The 25,821-nt window shown below is 38.3% G+C and overlaps 1 protein-coding gene across 3 annotated transcripts in view; it reads left to right on the forward strand.

Annotated features, from left to right (window-relative positions):
• The window catches only part of BOC (BOC cell adhesion associated, oncogene regulated), a 98,596-nt gene that overhangs the window by 34,828 nt on the left and 37,947 nt on the right, over nt 1-25,821 (forward strand). For all 3 annotated transcript variants that reach the window (XM_023499000.2, XM_003763587.2, XM_031959669.1), the window contains exons 3-4: nt 13,946-14,131; nt 14,834-15,112. In XM_023499000.2, the coding sequence (XP_023354768.1) occupies nt 14,047-14,131; nt 14,834-15,112 (364 nt within the window). In that variant the 5' untranslated portion in view covers nt 13,946-14,046. The remainder of the gene's footprint in view (nt 1-13,945; nt 14,132-14,833; nt 15,113-25,821) is intronic.

Raw genomic sequence — 25,821 nt, forward strand, 5'->3', positions numbered from 1 at the left:
GCTCCTTTCAGTTATAAGGCACCATCTGTGTAGGACTTTATGAGCCAACCATCTAAACAATTCAATTTAACAACCATTGATTAAGCTCATGAACTAAATTGTGTTACTTATAGGTTGCCATTCAATTAAATTCTTTTCCTCATTCTTATTCACACCTCCTCATACACACTTATTCATGCTCAGACTAGCATACTCCCACTCTTTTTACCCACATGTACACTTTCTTATTCCTATAGCCTCATTCACTTACTCTCCAAATTGCTTAGCATATTTAGTCTCCTGAGTTTTGGAATGGAAGAGGGGGAATTACACAAGACAGTAGGGGCCATTTGGGGAAGTAGAAGTGGCAGCAGCCCCTGAATATTAACAGGGGGTAACTTTGTTGTTGTAGTGAATATAATCACAACTAACCCTTTGCAAGACTATTTTTCTGTGTATCTGCTATTTCTCTGAGCTCAGTGAGTAATTTTCCTGTTAAATCTTTCTCTGCAGAGTTTCTGTCTCACTCTAATAGACAGCCCCAAAGTAGAAGACTGCTAGGGAATGGATTAGTCAATGATGAATTGCAGATGGGCTCTTTGCATAGCAGAGAAGGAAATGATTTTTTTTTTTTATTTTGCTTTATTCTTTCTTTATGTCCTGTGGCCTATCACCTACATGAGTTATTTTTGTCTTCTATTTTGGGGAGTGGAGTATGAGGATCCTTGGGGACCTTAATAAGGAAGCAATTAACATTAATGGAACCTCAGACTTTGATACTGACTCCAGGTATAGAGGACTGAAAAAGGCTATCATGACAAATTTTACCAATATTATCACTTTAAGTAAGATAAGACTCTCTATGCATTATTTCATTTGATCTTCATAAAAAACTCTGCATCTTGGACATGAAAAATGGGTATGAGGAATTTTTTTTTCTTTTTTCCTTTCCAGAGAGCCCTTTTATTTTATTTATTTTTCCTTCAACAAATATATTATTTTTCTCCTTTTTCACAGATAAAGATATAAGAATCTAAGGGTTATGACTTGCCTTAAATCATACAATGAGAAACAGGACTAGAACCCAGCTCTCCTGATTCTCAAATCCATTGTTTTCTGGGATCAGGCAAATATAGTTGTATTGTGTGACTCTTCAGGTTAATGGTCTGGGATTCTGTATTGTTGCTATGAGGACTTCTTTGTATGCTATTTTTCATAGATGCAATAGTACAGTAGGTAGAAACCTAATCTCTCTAGATAATGTGGGTTCAGTCTCCCTGAAACCAGGAAGATATGGGTTCAGGTCACCTCTCCCATGTTATCTGTGATCCTGGGCAAATCATTTAACCTCTCCGTGTTCTAGGCAACTCTCTAAGACTTGAGTTGCAGAGAAGGTATTCATGACCTGCATTGACAGAAAGAGCTTTTTCCCCTATAACAATGAAATCCCAAATCCATTCTCTAATCTTATCCTCGTATACATGCACAACCTTTCCAGGTCAGGTTCTGTTGCATGAAAACTTTATCAGGGAAGAAAGAACAATTGAAACCAAGATGGTGCCCTAAGCCTTCCAGAGATCCCTGAGGATCAGCCTTACCGTTATTTTGAGCTGGCGCCTGTGGCACCATGGAGTGAGTGCTGGACTGGAAGAACTGGTCCCTAGTCCCCTCTCTGCCAGTAATTCTCTGAGTGAATGACTTTTCTTTGCTAGACCTTGGTTTCTGTACGAGGTGAATTAGATTATTTGCTAGTCCCCCTATTTTCTGTTTCTAATTGAGATGTTATGGGAATTGGGCTAGGGAGATGGATACAATCTATATGGCATGCTAGTGATGTTAAGGGAGCAAGAAGAGGCCAAAGAGAAGCAGAAGTGCCTGATCCAGGGGCCAAAAAAGGGGGAAAGGGGAAAAGAAGAGGTTTTAAAATCAGTTTAGGGATGGGAATAATAATTTATATAGTACCTACTATGTGCTAGGCACTGTAGTAAATGATTTTTACAAATATTCTCTCATTTGCTCCTCATAACAATCTTAAGAGAAAGGTATTATTGTTATTCCCATTTTACAGTTGAGAAAATTGAGGCAGACAGGTTGTCTGTGACAGGTCACCTAGATACCAGTGTCTGAGGCCAGATTTGACAATCATCTTGCTCAGTCTATCATTTCTACCCTTAGAAATATTGTCATTATTGTTGTTTCAGTGTTGTCCAGCTTTTTGCCATCCCATTTGGGGGGTTTCTTGGCAAAGATACTACAATGGTTTACCATTTCCTTCTCCAGCTCATTTTGCAGATGGGGAAACTGAGGCAAACAGGGTTAAGTGACTTGCCCAGGGTCACACAGCTAATAAGTGTGTGAGGATATATTTGCACTCAGGCATTCCTAACTATGATCTTGCTCAGAAAAATTCTGAAGGAGTAAATTCACTTTTTGATCGGTACTCAGGAATCTCTATTTATAGGTCACAGAATTTCAATAGGGAAATGATCTTAAAAATCATTTAGTGTAACATCCCCGTTTGGTAGATTGAAACTAAAAAAGCTGAAAAGACCTGAGGCTAAACAGTTATCTGGTAGAAGAGTCACATCTAGGTCGTTCTAGATCTGCAACCTTAGAGAAAGATTCTAGATTATATATATATATATATATATATATATATATATATATATATACTTTTTTTTTTTTTTTTTTTACTAACTCCGATTGAGGGTGATTTCTTGAATCTGGAGGCTGGGATCCTTGGTAGTTTTAGAGATGGCACAAGAGTGTCATCAAACAGAGTTGATTCGGTCTCAGGTGGGCTGATTTTCTGAGAAGCTAAGTAAGACTTGGGTCTTGCCACAAGAGAGGAGGAACACCTAAGTATCCCCCTGGCTGAAATACACTGAGCAGATACACATCCTCCCGGGCTTGCACCTAAACACACAGATCCACATGCATTCTCTCTCCTTCTAGCTGACCTGGCCAGGCTCTAAGAGTAAAGGTAGCTAGCTGCTTTGTGACCCTCTTGACAGCTGAGTCCGCTGCATGCTTATTAGCCCAGTTTCGTTACCACACTCCCCCTCCCCACCCCGGCTTCTCCCCCTCCACTCCACAGCTGCCCCACCCCCACCTCTAGCCCTGGCCTTCCCCACCCCCTAACCCTTACTCCCAACCCCAAACACCATCCTTTTCCAAGCCCCAGCCTCTCCAGATTAGCGCTCTCCAGGGGCCTTGTCCTTTTGAAAGGAAGAAAGAAAGAAAAAGGGAGGAAAAAAAAAGAAAGAAAGTGGGGAACAGAAGAATGAAAACAGACCGAAGGGGCAATAGTGCCTTGAGCTATCTCACTGCATTACAATGAATATGGACTCTATTAAGCTCCGTTCTGCCTGTTAGTGTTTCCCGGGGCAACACAGCCCCCATATGGCAAGCATGCAGCAGATTAGGGTAGGCCTCTGGGTCTCATTGAAGGCTGGGGGCTTGACTGGCAGTTGAACCCCCTCCCCCCCTTCTCCTCACACTTGACACTGCTTGTGTTTATCTAAAGCTAGGAGGGGGGGCCATTTGGAAGGTTATTGTCCCGGCACTGAGAGATGGGGAGGAGGAGGAGGATGGAGGGAAAAGGAGAAGGAGGTGGGGGAAGGAGGGAGGGATGAGTAAGAGGGAGTGAAGGGAGAGGGAAAGTTAGGTAGAGTAAAAAGAGGTTGGGGGTGGGGGTGGGGAGAGAGGCTCATAAATATTCAAGAGCAATCTTGAATGGGGAGAGAGAAATAAAGCAGATGGAATTCATGTTAAAGAAGAACACAATCACCCTGTTTGGAGCCCTCCAAAAACAAGAAAAGAAAAGAGAACGGGCCTTCTCCGAGAGTAGGAGCTTCGTTTATCCAATTAGCAGGGTTGTCAAATTGAATTTATATGGCATTGCTGGGGAGGGGGTGGGGAGCAGAGAGGGAGAGGGAAAAGAAATTAGGTGGTGGGGGTGAGGGATGTCGTCACAGAAAAGTAGTTGTTTTTATAGTTTAGCAATAAATTTATTTATTTTTAAAATACGTTTTTATATCAATTTAGTGATGTCAGCTTCCAACAGTGGTGTATGAAACAAAGAAATAAAATTTGCTTTGAGTCTCCCTTGGATTTGTTTGGATTTGTTTATTTGTAATTTTCTCTTGATGGAAGTGCACAAGGGGTAGGCTAACTTTACTGAAGAATAGATAGGAAACCACCTAGAGACCTTCACTTTATCCAGAAAGCAAGTATGGTTACTCTCCTCTGGCCCCTGGGATCATGGGCAGACCTCACTTCTGTGACCTGGCACATGGCTGTTGCCAGTGGATGCCAAGCAGAGGCTGAGTTGCAGCCCTGATTTTCTGGCGTCCCTGGGGCAGATGGTTTCTTCTTAGGGAAATCTGAAAGAGGACCTTGTACTATGCACAGCTCAGTAACTTGGACTACTTACTGGTGTTAGCTGTACCTTTGTTATAGGATCATAAATTATTCCTTGGCTAACTTTCCCCTTCTTTCTCAAGAATAAATGCAAGCTAGGTGATACTCTGGACCTCTCCACAGCAATCTCTAACTTGTAATAAGGCTGTGAGTGGCTCAGTCAGCCCCTATTGCCTTTGCTTAAAACGGTCCAGTCTATGTAATGGACATTCATTACAGGAATGATTTTCAGGGCTGTTTTTGATGGGGAGGGTGAGTGGTCTGATTTCCAGGAAACACTGCAATTTACAGAAATCATTTCCCTTTACTAGACAGGAGATGGTTACCACTAATTATATCATTTAACAAGTGAGAAAAATTGTAGACATATAAGGAAACTGAGTCAGATCACAGAACAAGCTAGTATGATTCTCCTTTTATACTCATGATTTCACTTGATGTCATGGCCAAACCAAAGGGAAGTCTTCTTATTCCATACTTGAAATTAGGTGAATAGTACCATGGCTGAGCAATAAGATAAGAGATTGACTTACATGTCATATGTTTGAGCAGATGAGACAGTCTCCCTTAGGATCCCAATCAGCCTACAAGAATTATTCCTGCTGAGAAGGTAAATCTAATGTTTGCTTCCCTGCTGCAGATCTCCTCTCAGATGTTTGTAACTTTCTCCAAAAATAAATACTTTGAGGCTAAAATTTCTCATACTTGGTCTCAACCCAGAAGTGTGTTTTGTTGTTGATTTTGGAAAGTTTCATAAATGTCTCTTTGGCAGGAGTTGATTCATAGAGAAAGTGTCGGCAGTTAAACTTCTCAGACACTTTTTGTATGTGTATGTGTTGAGTTAATCCTCCAAAATGGCTTTGATTTAAGTTTCAGAACTTGGCAAGTTAAATAGTCCTAAATGAGGACTTCATTTCAAGGATACATTCCCTCTCCTTTTGATTTTTTTTTTAATGGAAAATTGAAGATTGAAATTTTTTTTTAAAGATTTATATCCTCACTTGCTCATTATTTTGTTATTTCTACATTTGTGCCATTCCCTGCAATTACCAAGAATATGAGGGATATAGTTATCACTATCATTGGGCCTGCCAAATTTGGGGACTTTTCCATCACCACATGTTGCCCAAACCATTTTAAAACAGACCCAAAGAACTGGTAAATGTAGTACTAACAATTCTAAGATTTCTTTAAAAGCCACACAATCACCAAATGGGCTGCGAGGCTGGCAACCTTGGGTTTTTGTCCTCTTCTGATTCATTAGGTGATTTGAGGCAAGTTATCTCACCTCTAAAACCTCAATTTACCCAAATGTCACATGGGAGAAATAATGAAACTCATAGGTGCCTTGTTGCTGTGTTGTGGAAAACCTCCTTGTTTTCATACCTGTTTTCCCTACATTCTTTCTCGTTGCCCAGTTAGGAGCACAAAGGTGGTTGGCAGCAGAAACAGAATCTGTTTCCACTTTGAACCATATAAATTATAGAGGGTGCGGAAGTGATGGGAATCAATTGGCTGGTTCTTGTTAAGCAGGAGGGGGCCTGGGCTGAATTTCTTCAGTAAAACTTGAATCAATTTTATAGCCCAAACACCTTTGTTACTGCCTTCTTCTGAGCTAAGAACTTTCACATCTCTCTGTCTTTTTCAATTTTTCCTCTTTATTACCTTAAACTCATGTGGAGTTTCATTTCTTAAAGGGTACTTTTTAAACTTCAATTATTTCACACTGCAGACACTTTGGTTGGAGAGATAGATGTTATCATCTTCCATGGGGATTAGTAGAAGCAAACTATTCACCTAAAATCCCCATTAAGTTGAAGTTATAGCTGAGTTACTCTGTGTGTGTGAAGCATAATGGAGAACTGAAGCAATTATCTGGATAATCCATAGTTCCCCCCCCCCACAAAATAAATAAGTTTATATATATATATATATATATATATATATATATATATATGTAATGGGGTTACTATGGATTTTATATGTATATATATATATATATTTAGACATACATACACACACATGTTTGTGTGTGCCTAAAACAATATAAGACTTCTCTTGAAATTTTTCTGTTTGATTGATTTATTTGACATAAATTTCCTATAATGTTGGCCTACACAGACATAATTAGGCCCACTAAACTGTGAGCTCCTTGACTAATCTACCAAATACTTGGTGAGCCTTTTCTGGAGAAACATCTACTAGAATATCTAGCCATTTTATACTCTGCTTACACATACACAGAGCACTATGAGAAGCTCTTTTTGCTTCTCTCTCTCTTTCTCTTTCTTTCCCTCTCTTTCTCTTTCTTTTCCTCTCTCTTTCCCTCTCTCTCCCTCTCTCTTCTTTCTTTCTCCTTCATTTCCCCTCTCCTTCCCTCCCTCCTATTTTGATTTTTTCCTTCTATATTTCTACTCTCCCTGTATGTCACTATTTTTTTTTTTAAATTTAATAGCCTTTTATTTACAGGATATATACATGGGTAACTTTACAGCATTAACAATTGCCAAACCTCTTGTTCCAATTTTTCACCTCTTACCCCCCCCCCACCCCCTCCCCTAAATGGCAGGATGACCAGTAGATGTTAAATATATTAAAATATAACTTAGATACACAATAAGTATGCATGACCAAAACATTATTTTGCTGTACAAAAAGAATCAGACTCTGAAATATTGTACAATTAGCTTGTGAAGGAAGTCAAAAATGCAGGTGTGCATAAATATAGGGATTGGGAATTCAATGTAATGGTTTTTAGTCATCTCCCAGAGTTCTTTTTCTGGGTATAGCTAATTCAGTTCCTTACTGCTCCATTAGAAATGATTTGGTTGATCTCGTTGCTGAGGATGGCCTGATCCATCAGGACTGGTCATCATCTAGTATTGTTGTTGAAGTATATAATGATCTCCTGGTCCTGCTCATTTCACTCAGCATCAGTTCGTGTAAGTCTCTCCAGGCCTTTCTGAAATCATCCTGTTGGTCATTTCTTACAGAACAGTAATATTCCATAATTTTCATATACCACAATTTATTCAGCCATTCTCCAACTGATGGACATCCATTCAGTTTCCAGTTTCTAGCCACTACAAAAAGGGCTGCCACAAACATTCGTGCCCTGTATGTCACTTTTCTTATCCAAGAAGTGGAATGGATGACTTAACTGTCAGATTTTAGACCATAAAGAATTCAATCTAGCCACACTCCACTGACAGTTTTCACTAATTTGATTCTGCTAATAACATGGCATTTTGATTTACTGGACTGTGCTAAAGGAGTTAAAGCTTTCACCCACCAACAGGAAATTGTTATTTCTACTTAATGTGAAAGAATTTTTTTTTGAAGTCTGCCTATTTCCCTCCCTTCTTCCCTTTTTTTCTTCTTCCCCCTTTTTGAACAACAGATTCACTACCACCATTTGGGAGGGAAGGCAAGGCAGGTAATAAAACAGTGTGTTTGCTTTCTATTATGGCAAGTATAATTGTTATCATCCAACAACGGTTGCCCAACTTTATTTTTTTAGGAGAGGAAATTTCTTACCCAGAATTTTCCATTTTGGTGAAATGAGAAAGAAGCCCAATCACCATCTTAACTCCTTCCCTCACCTCAAAAAAAAAAAATCAGAGACTGAATTTTACCATAATATTTCATAAATTGCTTATGTTACATGACTTTAGGATCTGGAAAATAAATGTATTTGATGCATTGATATTTTGGTAGATATTCATATACAGGTTGAATCTGATCATTGAACATGGAAAACATTATTTAAGTGTCCTTCCTTCTTTGTTTTTATGGTTTCAAAGTAGAAGACTTCATTTAGATAGTCTATAAAGAGTATGATGGTGTAAGGAGAGAGTCCTGGACAAGGTGACCAACCATCTCATTTTTCCATATCAATTCTGCCTGAAAGTAGATGCTATATCTATTATCTGAGAACCAGCCTAACAAAGCTGAGAGAGAATCATTTTCTAAATGGTCATTAAGGGATGATTTTTTTTCCAGTTGCAAGTATTAAAAAAGGTCAAAACCATGGCGTAGAAGTATTGCATTCTGTGATAGTAAAAGAATAGTAAATTACCTGCACTACTGAAAAGGAGGATTTTTGAATTTTCTGGTTTTATTTTGCCATTAATCCCAAATTAATCAAAATTTTTGTAGAATTCTTTCAAAAATAACTCAATTGAATAAGTATTAGGTTGATTGATTGGTTGGTTGATTGTTGTCCTTCATTCTCAGAGGTCCAAAATGACATCACCATGTTGGAATCAAGGTACAGTGTGTCTGACAGACTGATCAGACCAAGTAAGCTCAGGAGGTTCTATCACAAGTCAGGAACATGAACATTTGGAGTGTAGATATCTTTAAACTTGTGCAGTTCACATTATTCACTTCTGCTTTGCTCGTAGAGCATGGAACCTTCTTTGATGTGGGCATGCTATGCTGGGCAGTACTTTGCCAGTGTCTCTCATGTCAGGAAATCAGTTCCAAAGTTCTTCAGAAAACTTTAGAGTGTCCATGGATGAGAAATAGGCAGCAGAGATACAAAGGAGGAAAATATGAAATAGTCTCTGCCCTCAGGAAACTTATGTTCCACTGGAGTTTACATGGACATAGAAAAGAACAGAGAAAGGAATGAAGTAATTCCACAAAAGGTGAAAGTAGACAAAGTACTTTAGGAAAACCTAAGAATGGGGAGAAAAGTAATAACTAGCAGAATCAGGGGAAATTTCACAGAGGGGATGGCACTTGACCTGAACTTGGAAAGAAGACCAGAATTTGTAGAGATGAAGAAGAAAACTCTAATCATGGGCAATAGCTTATACAATTGCATGTAAGTGGGAAATGAAGAAGCAGTAGTTGAGTCTGGCTGGAGTACAGTAAAGGGACTGGCATGAAATAAGTATAACAATGTATATACATTAGAGCCTGATTATAGAGTTTTAAATGCCAGACTAAGTCCTTTATATTTTTCCCTAAAAGTATTGTAGGATTTCTGCAGGTTTCTTTTTTTTCTGGAGGTTTTTGAACATAAGACATGCTAAGATCCATTTTTACCTTCTGATGAGTGTTTAGAGATTTATATGAAAAATGGATTAGAAATGGAAAAGATCAGAAGCAGGGAGGATATTTAGGATGCTAGTCTAATAACCCAGTCAAGAGGTAATGAGGGCCTAACAGGGTAATGGCTGTTTTATTGGAAAGATAGGAATAGAGGTGAGAGAGATTTTTATGGGTGAATAGGGCTTGACAACTGATTGGAATTTTAAATGGAGAAAGAGTCTGGGTACGTAGGGTCTAATAAATTTTTTTTTATTTAAATGAATGGAATTCTGTGATCACGGACAATTCACTTGACTTTCTAATGGGAGTTTCCTTTACTATAAAATGGGGATAACAAAATTTGCAATAATTATCTTACGGAGTTGTGGGAATCAAGTGAGGTAACTATAACTATAAAGTACTATTTGAATATAGAATGTCCCAAAAATTATAGTACAGCTTTAAATTTTAATAGTCTTTGAGCCTTAATAGTTTATATAACTGCACTAAGATTTTTGGAACACTCTGGTTTTGTATGATTATGTTAGTTTTTCTCAGTTTTCTTTTCTCTTTCCTTTCTACTTCTTCCCTTTATTTTTCCTTTTCTTTTTTTTTTTCCTTTCTCTCCTAAGTACTCGTTAAGAGTTAGTGGTACCCTCGGGGGACATTGCTTGGCCTTCTGGAAGCCCTCTGTGTTTTACAGGCTGATGATTCTTGGTTTGTGGCTGGTATTACCTAATCTATAGTGTTGTTTTTTTCATTCGTTTGTTTGTTTTTCCAGCTTTAATAAGAGATTCTAGCCTAGTGTTGTGAAGAACAACTCAGTTGGAGGCAAATGAGAAGTTAGGTTGAAAGGCCAATAGGATCTTGATATGTAAATGCTAAGAAAAGAAGGGAGAAGACAGTTGAGTGAAGGACTAATGTCATTATACTGACAGGAAGCTAAAAGGAGAGGAGGATGGAAGGAAGGCTTTGGCAGATTTACCTCTCAGACTTCAGTTCTGTCCCCATTAACATGTTCTTAATTGGACAGCAGTAGAGAAAACACAGTAGAATGAAATGGGTATTCTTTTGGAAGGAAAGTGATAACAGATGTATTTTACTAACTGGACCAGAGTTAAATTGGCTCCCAAAGGTCATGTGACCTTCACTATCTTTCTCCAATTCTCATCCTTGTTTTTTTGTTTTTGTTTTTGCTTTTGCTTTCTAGTGTTTTTGTTTTTATTTTTTCCTAAATTTATTTATTTGTTTCTATTAAACTTTTTTTATTAATGCTTTTTATTTTTCAAAACATATGTGTGGCCAATTCTTCAATATTAGCCCTTGTAAAGCCTTTCAATTCTCCCTCCTTCCCCCATGCCTTCCCCTAGATGGCAAGTAGTCCAATATATGTTAAACCACATCTCATCCTTGTTATGTCATCCCTGTCTTAAATTCCAAAGTTCTCAACCCGTAGCATCTTCTGGCCTGCTTCTGGATACTAGAATACACAGAAAATACACTGGCTCTTCTTTACGCTACTGTTTTGAGGGTCCATGCTATGGTATTTGTTTGTAGGAAGGACTGCTTTCTATTTAAGTCTCATTGATAGAGGCCTAAAAGGAACTTGCCCATTATCAAATTGCACTCCCTGGAGAGGTGTCATTGTGAGGGTCTGGGGAATTACATTGTGTAGTGGGGAGGAATCATAAAGGTATCTGATGTCATGACCCTGGAGTGTCAGGACCCCTTGAAAGAAAGCTAAGAAGCGGGGTTAGTGCCATTGGAGAGGTAGGAGAAGAGGGAAACAGGCAAAAGAGAAAATGTTTTAACCCCAATGATGAATTCCACATCCACACTAAAGACTGATGATACATGTGGTTCAAGCAAAACTGGTTACTAACTGTGATATCAGAATGCTGCCTGAATTGTTCTCTAACGTTTATTATAAGATATAGTGCAGAACACCTGAAACAATAACTGATGGCTAATATAAACACTTCACAGGAGAAGTAATTCATAGTTTCTTTCATTAGTCCATAAAACCCAGTAAGTACTTAAGTGCCCAATTCTCTTTCCTTTGGTAAGAAAAATCTTGGGATTTGTTTGTACCAAAACAGTGATTTCACTGTGGTAGAGAACTCTGAGGGAAGAAACTTAGATACCCAATTGTTCTGAAATTTATAGTTTAAAAAGTTGTCTGAGGTACTGAGAAGAAATTAAGTGGCTTACCTAGGTCTCATAGCCTGGGCATATCCAAAGTGGAACTTTATCCCAACTTTTTTTTCAGCTAAATATAACTTTTTAAACTTTTTCCACTGGTAATCCCTTTTCCTCCAAGAAATTTTTTGTGATCCCAGGCACATAGGTATATAAAATAGGTATACAAATCAAACATTTACTGATAATAAAACCCCCACATTCAATTACAAGACTCTATATGAGGTGAGAACCACAGCTTAAGAAACTGGGAGCTATACCACTACCTCCTAAAATATTCCTTTCCATGTTTGTCTATTTGTGTGAATAATATATACTGTTGTCATAGTAATGTTCTGTAATTTGTTAAAGAAAACTATAGTTAAGAGGGGAAAGGTCTCACTTGATTTTTCTCCTGTGATAGGATTATGCATGTTGTGATTCTCTGTCTTTGTGTGTGTATACATTTGAATGTATGATATACTGATTTGTGGTTTAACTTTTGTATAAACGAACCATAGCCTGAGAGAGACAGAATAAAAAGCAAAGAATGGGGAAAAATTAAAGAGTACCAGCAGAAGAGAAGTTGGCTAAGATATGTTAAGTTATAGTGACTTTAAAAGTCATAGGAATATGGTTCTGGAGAAAAAACTACAGGTGAGAGAACTAGTACCCTGACAAAAAGATAGCTTTTATGAAGGAAAAAAAAAATCCTAGATACCTAGAGGCATAATAATAAACATTATTATTATTATTATAGATTAAACCTATGATTCATTTTGAATTGTAACTTCCAAGTAAAGAAACTCTTTCCACCAGCGTAGGTCAGCAACTCCTTTGCACTTAGAAAGTTCCACAATACTTAGTTTTACATAGTTCTGATATGTCAGAACTCAGACTTGAATCCAGTGCTTCCTATTGGTTCTCTACCTATTATATTACGCTGCCTCTCCATAGTAATAACAATAATAATGAATTATATTTATATTATACATTAAGATTTGCAAAACACTTACCATACATTATCTTGTTCGATCTTCAAAACAGCTCAGGTAGATATTATAGGTATTATTCTTCCCTTTCAGAAACAAGGAAACTGAGTTTTAGAGAAGCTAAATGCCTTTTTAGCTAATAAGGGTCACATGTGCATAGCAAAGGTGGGATTGAATCTGGGTCTTTTCTGACTCTCAAGTTCAGATAGATGTCTTTGAAAAGGAAAATGAACAAAGTCTGATTAGATCCATTGAAGAATGAAAAAAATAATCTTTGCTAGAGGGAAAGTTTGGCTACAATATGCATTTATTGGAAAGGATTGTTCACTAGAATATACTCCTTTCTCATTTCTCTTCTTAGAGTCTTTAGTTTCCATTAAGGCTCAAATCTCATACCACATCCTTTTGGAAGCCTTTCCTGTTTCCTCTTAGTTATTAGTGTTTTTTCCCTCCTGAAGTTAATTTTGTCCATTTATCTCCACACGTTTTACCTCTCTAGGAGAGTGGAAGCTTTTTGGAGGGAATCATTTTTGTTTCCCTTTTTGCCTCGGTTTCCCCATTGTCTTGTACAATGCCTGGAACACAGTAGATGCTTAATAAATGTTCATGTTTATTGGGAGGACCAAGGCACTTTAGGAACATTTCCTAATATAATAACCATTATTGATTGCTTTCACATCGCTTTTGTATGATTCTTAGCTAGCAATAATAACCAGAGTATGTGTAGTAGTATATAATATTGAGCCTTATCTTCTTTAAACAGATAGCATGTGTGACATAATTAAATTTATTAAATTATCTTCCAGGATTCAAGTTTGTTGTTGTTGAGTCATTTTAGTCATATCTAACTCTACATGACCCCATTTGATGGTTTGTTTGTTTTTTGCAAAGATACAGGAATGGTTTGCCATTTTCTTTCCCAGGTCACTTTACAGATGAGGCAACTGAGGCAAACAGGGTCAAATGATTTGCCCAAAATCAAACAGCTAGTAAGTGTCCAAGGTTGGATTTGAACTCTGATCCTCTCAGATCCTCCCAACTCCAGGGCTAGCATCACCTGGCTGCCCCAGGACTTAAATACCTGACTCAAAAAGCTTAACTTAACAAAAGTCTTTCTAAATTAGAGATAGGGGAGAGCATTTCTTCAAATAATTCCTCTCTTCTCACCACAAATGTCACTGCCAACAACAATTGCATGGATAGTGAGTGGCAGAGAAGAGGCAGTAGTTTAAGAAGAGGGCAGGTCACCGCAGATGGGATGCTCCTAACATAGTTTGTTTTTTTTTGTTTTTTTTTTTTGGTCTTCCTTTTCCCAAATCTTGTCTCTAATAAAGGACTAAAGGACTACAGGAGCTAGCAGTTTCTCCTTAAGTGACCCAGGGTGGCTTATGGGAACCTTGCCTCTATCCCTCTGTGACAGACTGCGCTGCATGGGATGACAATGATGTCTAGAAGGAAGAGACCGGCCGTCATCATCACCTGTCTCATCTTGGCTGCAGCTAGCTGCTTTGGTAATTTGGGTAAGTCCTTCCCTTCCCAATTTCTTCCCTGCTTTGTTGGTATCCCCCTACTTTTCCTTTACCATCAAATGCAAACCTCAAGAAATACACAAGAAATCTTTTAGAAGAGCTTTCAGAGGAGGGTATGACTTCCACTGGTCTAGTCAGACTTACCCAAAATATAAGATGAAGAGAAGTAATAATACAAGCAATTAAAATACCACTTCATTTTGTATCTTTGTTTTCAAATATCTGCACAAAGTCCCTCCACTTTTGCTTCTTGAGGCTCGAGAATAGAAATCACAGAAATCTTTGAATGGTTTGAAAAATAATTTAATTGTTTTGCAGGGACCAAGGAAAGTTATCCCTTCCACATCATGAAGGTTAGGAGTATGGTGCTCCCACAATCTAGAAAATCCATGTAAAATGTTTTGGTCCTCCCTTTTTAGCAGAGAAAAAGTCTGGATTATTATGGCATTGAAAGATAAAATTTGTTGATTTTATGCATTTCTGAGTTTCTAAACTTTTTCTGTGTCATCTGCTGGCTTTCACATATCTGCAACTTCTACAAAATTCCCAAAATTCTCATTTAATTTCTTATGCCAACCTGTGCTATATCAAAACCACAATGGGGATAATTGTGATGTGGATTATTGATCCATAAAGGATTTAGCTTTTGATCCCTCTGTGAGACTAATCCAGGATTTCCTCTTCTTCCCTCAGGTGAGGTCCCTCAGGTGACCGTCCAGCCCACTTCCACTGTGCAAAAACATGGGGGACCTGTGATTCTAGGCTGTGTTGTGGAACCACCATGGGTAAACATCACTTGGAGGCTGAATGGGAAGGAATTAAACAGTTCAGATGATGCTCTGGGGATCCTCATCACCCGGGGAACCCTTGTCATTACTGCTCTCAATAACCACACTGTGGGTCGTTACCAGTGTGTGGCTCGGATGCCTGCAGGGGCAGTTGCCAGTGTACCTGCCACAGTGACGCTAGCCAGTGAGTAACATCAATCTATGTTTCCTTCTCTGCCATTAGTCCATTTTCTGTCTCTTTGCCATTGGTCTCTCCTTTGTCTCTGGATATCTGAGGTAGCATCAATTGCTTTTTCCAAGAAATGACAAGTATTCAGCAGAATTATGACTAACCAGAGTAAGCACCTGCCCTATGACATAATATACTCAGGGAAGGGATACAACAGGCACTTAGTAAATATTATTTTTTTATGTATGGATTTATATTTAATGCTGAAAATTCCTTCCTCTATGACACATAAAAATATTTTGTTAAAAAATGTCATGAAGGCTTATAGGGGCCCCTCCTAGGGTTAGCAATAATGGCCAGCGGCAACAATTTTAAAATCCTTCCTGGGTGACATATTTGCCTTTTTTCCTGCTCTACTGTCTTGTAATTCCAAAACAATCCATACGTAGAATCAATAATCCTTAAGCCACTACTCTACCTTTCTCCAAAATGACAATTCTGTGATCTTTCTTTTCATCTTTGGAATTACTCTTTGAACTCAGGAGGATTACTTCTGTCTTTGACCTATTGAATGGTACATCCTATTGCTGGCTTACTTTAGAAATCCTTTATAGTCATCAGTTCACAGACTAAATTGTGCATTTATGGGCAGAGGAGAGAGGATGAGAAGGAAGTATTGGTATATCTCCCCTGCTATACTTCCCTACCATAAACACTTGGGTCCTAGTTCACTAGAGACACATGCTTAGTTATGAATGGATTTCCTTGCTTTCAGTGAACTCCTGAATGTGCTAATAGTATTAGAAATGACTTGAAAGTAATTACTGTCCATTACTTTACATGAAAATATTATTCTCATCCCACCCCAAACAACTCTTGTATATACCATTTGTCCCAAAGGTTATGTCTGTTTTGAACAGGTTTCCCTCAACTGCAGAACTTGCCTAAACTCTTGCATTCCCTTAAGAGAGGAAAGACTACCAAATACCTTGAACCATCAATATATGATTCTGAAGAATGTAACAGACATAGAGAAAAAGAGGAGGTAGTAGAGTAAGAAAGCTACTGATAACATCAGTTGGGCCTTTATATAGGGCTTCAAAGTTTGCAGAATATTTAATGTACATTCTCCTTTGTAGCCACTAGGAAGGTACTAGGAGGGTACAGGGATAAGGCTGCAAAGAAACATCTTAGCCAGAGAAAATTCAACACATTTTAAGTACCTGATCTTTTGTGGAGATGAGACTTAAGAGGACAGGCAAACTACAGTTTGAGAGTTAGGGCTTTTGGATCTTTTCCATTTAAAAGTATCAAGTTCGTCCATGCTAAACTTGCAACTTGTAGCTTCATGAAAGAGTCCCAAGGGTGTCCTATTATTGTACACATTTCTGCTTTGGGTTTCTGGGTGTACCATCATCTTCATCATGGTCATATCAGAAAATCACTAATTAAGTGTCTGTCTGTATATATTAGAAGTGATACTAAATAAATAAGCAAATAAATGAATAAATGAATGAATAGATAAGAAGTGGAACAAATTAAATTAACATGATAAAGATTTTGTTGTCTATAAGAATTTCTGGAAATATTAAAGATATCTTACTTTAAAACCATCTGCATGTTCCTGAGTACTGCAATGGGACCCATCAGTCATCAGGAGAAAGGGATTCAAAACAAGGAAACCCATAGAAGAGGAGCTGAAGCTAAAGGATGTCTTATTGCCTCTCCACCCACCCCACTCTTCCCATCCTACTCACTAACCCTCAGTACGTGCTCCACCGGAATGCAGAAGGGAGGCTTCAGGCTACATCCCAGCTTTCTTGGAACACTGTCAGGCTGCCCTGCCCTTTCTCTTGGCAAAAAGGAAGGGTGTGTACACTGCTGTCTCCTGTCAAGAACTGATACTGAGCGGGAGATGTGTCTTGGGGGCCACACACACACATACATGGCAAGAGCCCCATACATTTGCATCAAGGGTGTAGCCACAGCTTTCTACATGGAAAGAAATTCATTTATATTTATATCTATATTTAATAAGCTTGATGAGAGGTAGCCAAGTACTTATGCTAGAGAGAAATCTCAGGGTATATGTACACCTATAAGGGATAGAGAGATACAAAGAAATTCTCTCACTGGCAGGCAGAGGGGTTGAAGGGAACAGGTAATAAGCCATGCCTGTATGGGACAAATATGACATAGTAGGGAATAGAAGAGTTTCTTATCTGTAGCTTATGAAGCTTAGATGAGAAATAACTTTTCAATTAGGATTGTGTCATAGACCCTTTTGGAAATCTGTCACCTTTCTCAAATTTTTTCTCAGAATAAAGTTTTTAACATTAAATAAACTGCAGAGGAAACCAGTTATGTTGAAATACAGTTATCAGACTATAAAAACCAAAAACAAATTCATGGAATCCATATTAAGAAGCTCTGTAGCAAAGGTAATAATCTTTAAACCAATGGAGGTATTATTTAGGAATAGGACCATCAGAAATCAGAAAGATTAGCTCACCTCTGAATTGTTAATGTGTATCCTGGTGGGATACTTATTTCAGAAATCCCCATATGTATCCATCTGGCCACTTTCACTACTAGATTGTTGCTTTTGTTGTTGTTTGTTTGAGATGAAGTGAGAGTTAGAGGAAGGGCTGGGAAGGAGATCTTAATGTGAATTGCCCCTTCTGCTTCAAGGTGTAGCCCTGTGGAGAGAGGCAAATTTACAACCGTCATTTAAAAAACAAAATGCCCTGCAGTTTCTTTTCACTGGTGCCTGGAGGGATCTGCAATTGGCGGGAGGGGACAAAAGAAAGGGTTTGGGAGCTATTCAAAAAGGCAGAAGGAGAAAAGGAGAGGCTTGTGCAAAGGCAGAGCTAGTTTTGTTTTAAAGCCAAGAACTATTGGCTTGTCATTTAGACATTAATCAGAAGTGAAATGTTTAGGCCTGGCTGGAAGGGTAGAAGAGAGCTGGAGAGAGAAAGGGAGGATTGGAGGGGGGAGAAGGGAGGGCTCTGTAATGGAGAAGAGGGAATCAGTGGAGTGGAACTATACCTCCTAAGCTTGAAGGCAGGAGTGGGGGTGGCGGGAAGACAGGGGGGGGGGGTTGCTGTCATTGGGCTGATGCCATTGGGGGATTTGGCCAGGACTCAGCAGTTAGATTAAGTTTCTGAGTGCACATTCCAGAGCAGAATGGGGGCTGTGTTTTGCCGGTGGGCTGATGTATGAGGGAGGCTGAGAGGTAGATGGGATTACCAAAAGCATGGTTTTCATTTAGAGAAGAGAAGGAAAGCACCATGCTTACACGCACACACATACATCATTTAAGATTTCTTTTTCCTTTGGCCTCTCCAATGTCTGTATCTGCAAACAAAGTCATCATTGTTCAAGTCTACCTGGGAGTGCACTGCCCACAGTCCCTATTTCTTGAGGGACACAGAGGGCACCAGGTGACCTGGAAGCCGAGGCTCCTGTCTACAACCCCTTTCTGGTAGAAAGGTTTCCTCCCTAGCAACTCGTGTCAGAATGTTTCCAGAGTAGTAGGTTCAGTTAAATTCTCCTCCTGTTTGATCTGTTCCAGAAGAGTTCTAAGACTCTGAAGAGTGAGGGAGAAAAAATCAGGGATTCCAGATAGTCTAACACCTAAGTTTTTCATGCTCCACAAGATCATAGGATCATAGGTGCAAACTGGAAAGGGGCTTAGAGGCCATTTAGGCCAAAAGCTTCATGGTACAGAAGAGGAAACTGAGGTCCAGAGAATTAAAGTGACTTGCCTCAGATCACTTAAGTGGCATTTGAACTCATTTAACATGTGGCTTTTGCTCCATTTGTCCCCCTTTGAGGATCTTATGCCACTTCTTTGTTGATGTCTCTGTTATGAATTTTATTTTAGATATGACATCAGTCTCGTTAAATTTCATCCTTTTTTTTTCCTCTTAGCTACCCATTTGAAGCTCTAGAATTCTTCCTCTTTGAACTTTTTTTTTTTTTTTTCCTGTTTTCATCGCTTCACTCCCTTTCTCCTCATTCACTTAATCCTTCGTCTTAGGAAACATAGACACTTAGCTCTGTTAACCTGCCTTTGAAGTTAGTGCCTTTTTAATTCTTTAATTCTCTTATTTGTCCTTTGTAGGCGCTGGGTTCCCACAGCCACTGGAGTTAATTGTGGGTGGTGATGGGTGGGTTGTAAGACTGGATTCAGGAGTCTGGCAGCCCAAATAACCTCGCTTTCTCCATCCCCACCCCCACCCCCCAGGAGAGGTCTCTGCAATGTGGGTCACTGACCTCAGTAAATTCATACAGATATTTGGTCTGGTAAGTCTGAACTCCATTAGCCCCTCCTAGAATCCCAAGAGCTAAACTAAGATATCTCTGAATTAATTCATTCCTCTGTCATGTTAGTAGCTTGCCTCCCAGTCAGTCCTCAGGGATCTCATTTACAGTTGGAGATACTTGGCTAATATAGTGCCTTCAACTTGAAGCCTGAATATAATTAAGTATATAAAGTTTATGCCTGAGCCTTCTTCCCCTTCCTATAGGGCCCTTGAGAATAAAGGAAACCAGAATTGTAATCCCTGGTTATCAGTTTTTCAGCATCAGTGATCATCTGAATCAATCAGATTCTTAATCTACCTCTAGGGGGAAAAAAAAATCCTCATTACCTCTCCCCATCCCACAGTGGGTGGTTATTAGGTATAGGAGATTGAGTAAAAAGAAGACAGGTCAGTAGTGGTCAGGACCACTTCTCCCAGCATTTTCTTTTCTCACTTCCTGTTTATAACCTGTGACCAGACATCAAAAGGCTCTTTGTGAGTTGGGGAAAAGGAGTTGTCTAGGGATTTTCATTCTTCATCTTTCCATTTCATTTCATGCATTCATTCAGTGAATGTTTATTCACACCTACTTTGTGTGAGGTATTTTGCTGCTTTGATTTTATTTTAATGGGCCCCGTTTCCCTAACTGGGTGACTGGGTGGCATTGTGCTATAGCACTAGCTAGATAGCATACCAGACTTGGAATAAGGAAGGATTATCTTTTTTAGTTCAAATCTGTCCTCACTGACTAGATGTGTGATCCTGGGCCAGTCACTTAACCCTGCTTACTTCTATTTCTTCATCTGTAAAATAGCTGGAAAAGAAAATGGCAAACCTCTCCAGTATCTTTGTCAAAAATAAACAAACAAACAAACTTAAATGGAGTCAGACCAAATTGTACAATAACTGTATGACAACAATCTTTCTATCTGTAAAGAGACAGATGGGCTAGAGATGGTCTATAAGAGCCCTTTTAACACAACATTCTCTGGCTCTTTGTATCCCTCCATTTCTAATAACATAAGATAAAATAACCTATGGATTATAGATTTTAGAGCTGTAAAAGTCTTTAAGGCCAATAAGTCCAATTATCTCCTTTTTTTGATGAGTATGAATTGAACAATGGAGAAGTTTGTTGGAAAAAAAACAGACAACTTGTAGGAGCAGCTAGTTGGTGTAGTAGATAGAGCACCAGCCCTGAAGTCAGGAGGACCTTAGTTCAAATCCGGCCTCAAACACTTAACACTTCCTGGCTGTGTGACTCTGGGCAAGTCACTTAACCCCAATTGCCTCAGCAAAAATAAATAATAAATAAAGAGTGGACTGCTATTTTAAAAAAGAAAGAAAAACAGAGAGCTTTAGTGACATTTATTTGCTCAAGGTGGTCAAAAAAATGTCCATTTGATCTTTGAACCTAGGCCTTCCTGGCTCCATGTCTACATAGTTATACAATGCTTGATACACAGGGGTTTAATAAATGTTGACTGACTGCCTACAGCATACTGACATTCTTTCTCATAATGGCTGGCATATTTGTGGGGGGAGGGGGGGAGAAGAGAAGAGAGAGTGAACGAATATGGAAAGAAATAGATTTGATTTTCATGGATTCAGTAGCTTCTTTACAGATAGACTCTTACTCAGGAAAATATCATTCCACACCTCTCAATCGGGGGCACTGTGATTTCCCCAATTCACCAGGGATAGACAAGCATGCAGAATTTAGTTTGTCCAATCCATCAAGTTGCTAGCTTGCCAGTTATATCTGTCACTCTTCTGGTCAGGCAAACTGACCCTGAGCCCACAGGACAGTAAAGTCATCAAGCTGAAGAACATTTTTCTTTTTGTGCAGCTTTGCTGCCTGTGAATGCCATTAAGCAGAGTCTCTGGAAAAGTCTTCTGGATCTTGTCTCTGAGCTGGAAGGGGTAGCTAAGAAGGGTTGCAGAATTTCTTCCGTAGCAACATTTAATAATGGAATGATTTGCCTCTATCTATTGTTCTTTATCTTTCTTTTCCATATCCTTCCTAGTCCCTTGTTTATTTGGGATGGTTTAGGTACATTTTTATAGGGAGGCAGGATGTCAGTGCTTAATTTGGAATCTTACATGTTGTAGAATATGTAATACTGAGAACATATTTACCTTCCTAATACGTCTGGATCCTCGATGTATCTCATATTCCCTAAATTCCTTCCATAGTTCTTTTCAAAATATTTATTTTTATTTTAGGTCAGTGGTTTTTAACCTGAGGTCTATAGACCCCCCATTAATCCATGGATAGATCCCAGAAGGTCCTTGAATTTGGATGGGGGGAAAAGACACCTTTATTTTAATAAAATTGATTTCTTTTGTAAGACTATGCATTTAAAAACATTGTTCTAGGAAGGAATCCACAAGCTTCACTGTCAAAGTGTGACATACAAACAAAAGTTAAGAACCCCTGCCTTAGGTCTTTATTTACCCAATTCATTCAATTTCTCAATTCTTTTCCACTTAGCAGTATCCTCTCCCTAAAGATAGATTCCCAAGGCATGAACCCATTGGTCTTCAGTTCCTGTTAAGGAAAGAATAATTTTCCAAAGTCCCTAGTTGTAGGTTCACATATTTGGGGAGTTGAGGAAGTCAGCAACTTAAAGGCTGGTAGTCACCACTATATTCCTGTCTAGAATTCCAAACACAAAGCATTGTGATGCTCCTCTTCATTTTTCTAAAGCCTAAGCTGGTATTTTAGCCTTTTGTCTACCATCCTACACATTTAGAACTGAAATGTATGACTTATTTCCAGTTTGTTAATGGCCATGTTGCTCAGTACAGAGATGCAAATTTTAAATTTGCATAATGGGTTCATTTAGATTCTTAATCTACTTTTAGGAAGAAAAAAAAATATATATATATAAAATATATATATATTAAAAATATATATATAATATAATATGTATAATTACACACATACACAAACACATACACACATATCTTCCCATTCTACACCTACTCCTATAATTTGCCTGCATTTCTTCCATCTTTCTCTAACAAAAACTTTTCAAACTAGAAAAGAAACCTAGTTTTTCTTTTCTTCTCACATGCTCCCCATTCCTCCTGCTACAAATCTCATCCTGTCAGAAACTCCCCTGATAAAACAGAAGGGAAACATCAACTGAATATTGAGAAAACATTTGTCTACTGGCCTTGACTTCTCCAGGAAGCTTGTTCTGGGGATGATGGGCCAAGGTGGGGGTAGGAGACCAGCAGGAGGGCAGAGGTGTTGAGGGAAGAATGAAAACACAGGTGGCTTTTCCTGAGTTAGCCATCTGAGGAGAATTATGTTCCTGGTGAACTCTGATGCTGGAGATAATATTAGCAGCTACACTTAGACAAATTTATTATATTTAGTTGAAATATGACATGGTATGATCAGGGCATCTTCAAACAAGAAAAAATTTTCCTAAACTTTTCTTGTATAATCTCTTTTTAGAATAAGAGACAGAATGGGAATGAGCTTCTCCAGCCAGACACCTTTGCTCACAACCTTTCTGGTGATTTTTCTCTACCAAGGAAAGTCTTGTGCTACCCCTCCAGTCCTTCATTTACAACTGTGGCCAGTCATACCAATATGTATCCTTAGCATGTAGACATTCTGCACTGAACCCTTAAAGTGTCTATACTCTAGAAGAACAGGGAACACCCAGAGAAGGACAAGTCAGATCCAAGATAGGAATTGGACCAAAAAAGAATTCTAGAAGTACCTTGCAAGGAATTACAACAGCAATAAGGATTTTATGATTATTGTTTTCATCAGTGGTTAGAAAACTGGTTCAATAATTAGCTGATTATTGATCAAACCTCTTGTGATTACCACAGATTTGTGAATCTGATCCACACTTGATAATCAGCATAAGCATAATGCCAGAATTTGAGAGATGGAAGATGCCAATTAGTCCAATCTAAACATAAAGAACAATCGCCACTAAAGACCTTGGAGGGTTGGGGTAGGTTAAGAGTGGGGACCTCACCTTAAGTGAAAGCATTTGGGCTTGGATTGGGATGAGTACTAACAGGAAGACTAGAAGCTCAGGTCATCTTAAGAGTTATACAGAGATGAAAAAGAGATAGCAAATATACTAAAATGAATAATATGTCTTAATATGTATTAAAGAATATGTTAGAGGGATTCCCAGTATTTCTCATTGTTCAGAGATAAGTAGCAAAAGAGAGGCATTAGAACAAATAATGGTAAGTACATCAGATGGTCTAAATATGATCGATGAATTGGTTGTTGATCAGGACTAGATCACATCCATCCATATGGGATTTTTAAAGGAACTCATGAGTAAGACCGTAGAACTGGTGACAAACAAAAATGCATATGTTATCATTAGAAAGAGCCCATCCAATATAAGGAGAACTAGAAAGAACTAGTAGATTATTATTTTCTTGGATGGGTTCCAAAAGAGAAGGTGACAGGAAATAAGAGGACTGCAGAAATGATCAGATTGATGGAAGGGCTGCTTTATGAGGACCAGGCTAAAAACAATGATAATATCCCAAAAAGAGAAAGACACTGCATTGTGAGAAGATGAAGACTGAGAAAAGATTTGGTAAAAGCTTATGAAAACTTCAAAAGTATAGAGAGTAAACACAGAGTTGTTTACCAGGTTTCAATACACTGAAATCAAATGCCTTATCTTGAAGCTTGTATCAGGTAAATTGAGGACAAATTTTAAAAGTACTTTTATAGCAGGTAATACACTGTTGGAATACAAAATACACATTAGTGCCCATAGGTGAAAGTATGTTGTGTGGTATGGTGGATGGAATGCTGAACTTTGAGACAAATGACAAGTTTAAGTCTTGCCTTATACATTTTGGCATCTGGCAAATCACTTTATCTCTCTCGGACTTAGTTTCATCATCTGCAAAATGGGGATATTAATAGCATTGTCTTTCAAGGGTATTTGTAAGGATTAAGTGAGACAAAGTACTCTGCAAACCTTAAAGAGTTATATAAAAATTAATTATTGTTGTTGGTCAGTACAGTCTAACCCAGTACACTAATTCTTGTATTTTTTGAATAATACTTCTCTTAAATTCCCCATGCACATTGCTTGGCTGAAGTATTTGTCTCTTTTCTGCTCCTTATGTGCCTATATGAGTATCTTAGGATTCACCATTTTCTATTTTTTTTCTCTTTCTTTTTATGCACAATCCCTGCCAGCATTGCTTAAGGCCACACCAGGATCCAGTTTAGGCCATGATTAATCCAGACCACCAGGATGCACATTCATTTTCCCACTGTTAAGTTTATAGCTTATATTTGGGTGATCAGAGAAACATGCATTATGTGGGTTTCAGGCAAGAAAAACATTTTTTCATCTTTTTTTTCTCTTAAGTATATTTTTTCCACTCATTTCATTCCTTGATCAAATCCAAAAGAAACTCTCCATCCTGCTGACCAACACCATCTCATAGCAACACTCAAGAGTCAGATGAACAAGATATCCTGCAAACATCTTCTGCATTAAGAGTTAACCTTCACTTGGCTTCAATACCCAGTGAAAACATGGCTCTCGTCCTTGACTTGTCTTAAAAGATTAATTACATCTTTAGTTCTCTATTATGCCTTTTTAAATTATTTTTACTTTAAGGAAGCCAAGAAATTTGAAATATCAAGTGAGCTCCTTGCAAATCATTTTATGACTTTGGAGAAAAAAAAAACTTCCCTTTAAAAAAAGGGAAGCTTTCTTCCTTCTCTTTCTTTTGTCTTCTCTTTTCTCCTGCATTCCCAAGTTTTCTTCACTGTTCAGATCTAAGTGCAAGTTTTTTTAAACATTTCCACATTTATTATGCTGTACAAGAAAAATCAGATCAAAGGGAGGGGAGAATGAGAAAGAAAAAAATAAGCAAGCTAACAACAACAATTAAAAAAAGGTGAAAATACTATGTTGTGATCCACATTCAGTCCCCTCTCTCTGAATGCAGATGGCTCTCTCCATCATAAGTCTATTGGAACTGTCTTAAATGGCCTCATTGTTGAAAAGAACCAAGTCCATCACAGTTGATCATCCCATAATCTTGTTGCTGGGTACAATGTTCCCTTGGTTCTCCTCACTAAGTACAAGTTAATATAATATTTAGCAGGGACAGCTAGGTGGTGCAGTGGATAGAGCACCAGTCCTGAAGTCAGGAGGACCTGAATCCAAATCTGGCCTTAGACACTTAACACTTCCTAGTTGTGTGACCTTGGGCAAGTCACTTAACCCCAATTGCCTCAACAAAATGTGTGTGTATGTGTGTATATATATATATATATATATATATATATATGTATGTATGTATTTAGCATTTATATATGCTTTAAAGTTCACAAAAAACTGTATAAATATTATCTTACTTTATTCTCACAGCAATCCTGGATGGTAAGTG

Source organism: Sarcophilus harrisii, chromosome 3 (genome assembly GCF_902635505.1).
Source record: "Sarcophilus harrisii chromosome 3, mSarHar1.11, whole genome shotgun sequence".
In the NCBI taxonomy this organism is placed as follows: Eukaryota; Metazoa; Chordata; class Mammalia; order Dasyuromorphia; family Dasyuridae; genus Sarcophilus; species Sarcophilus harrisii.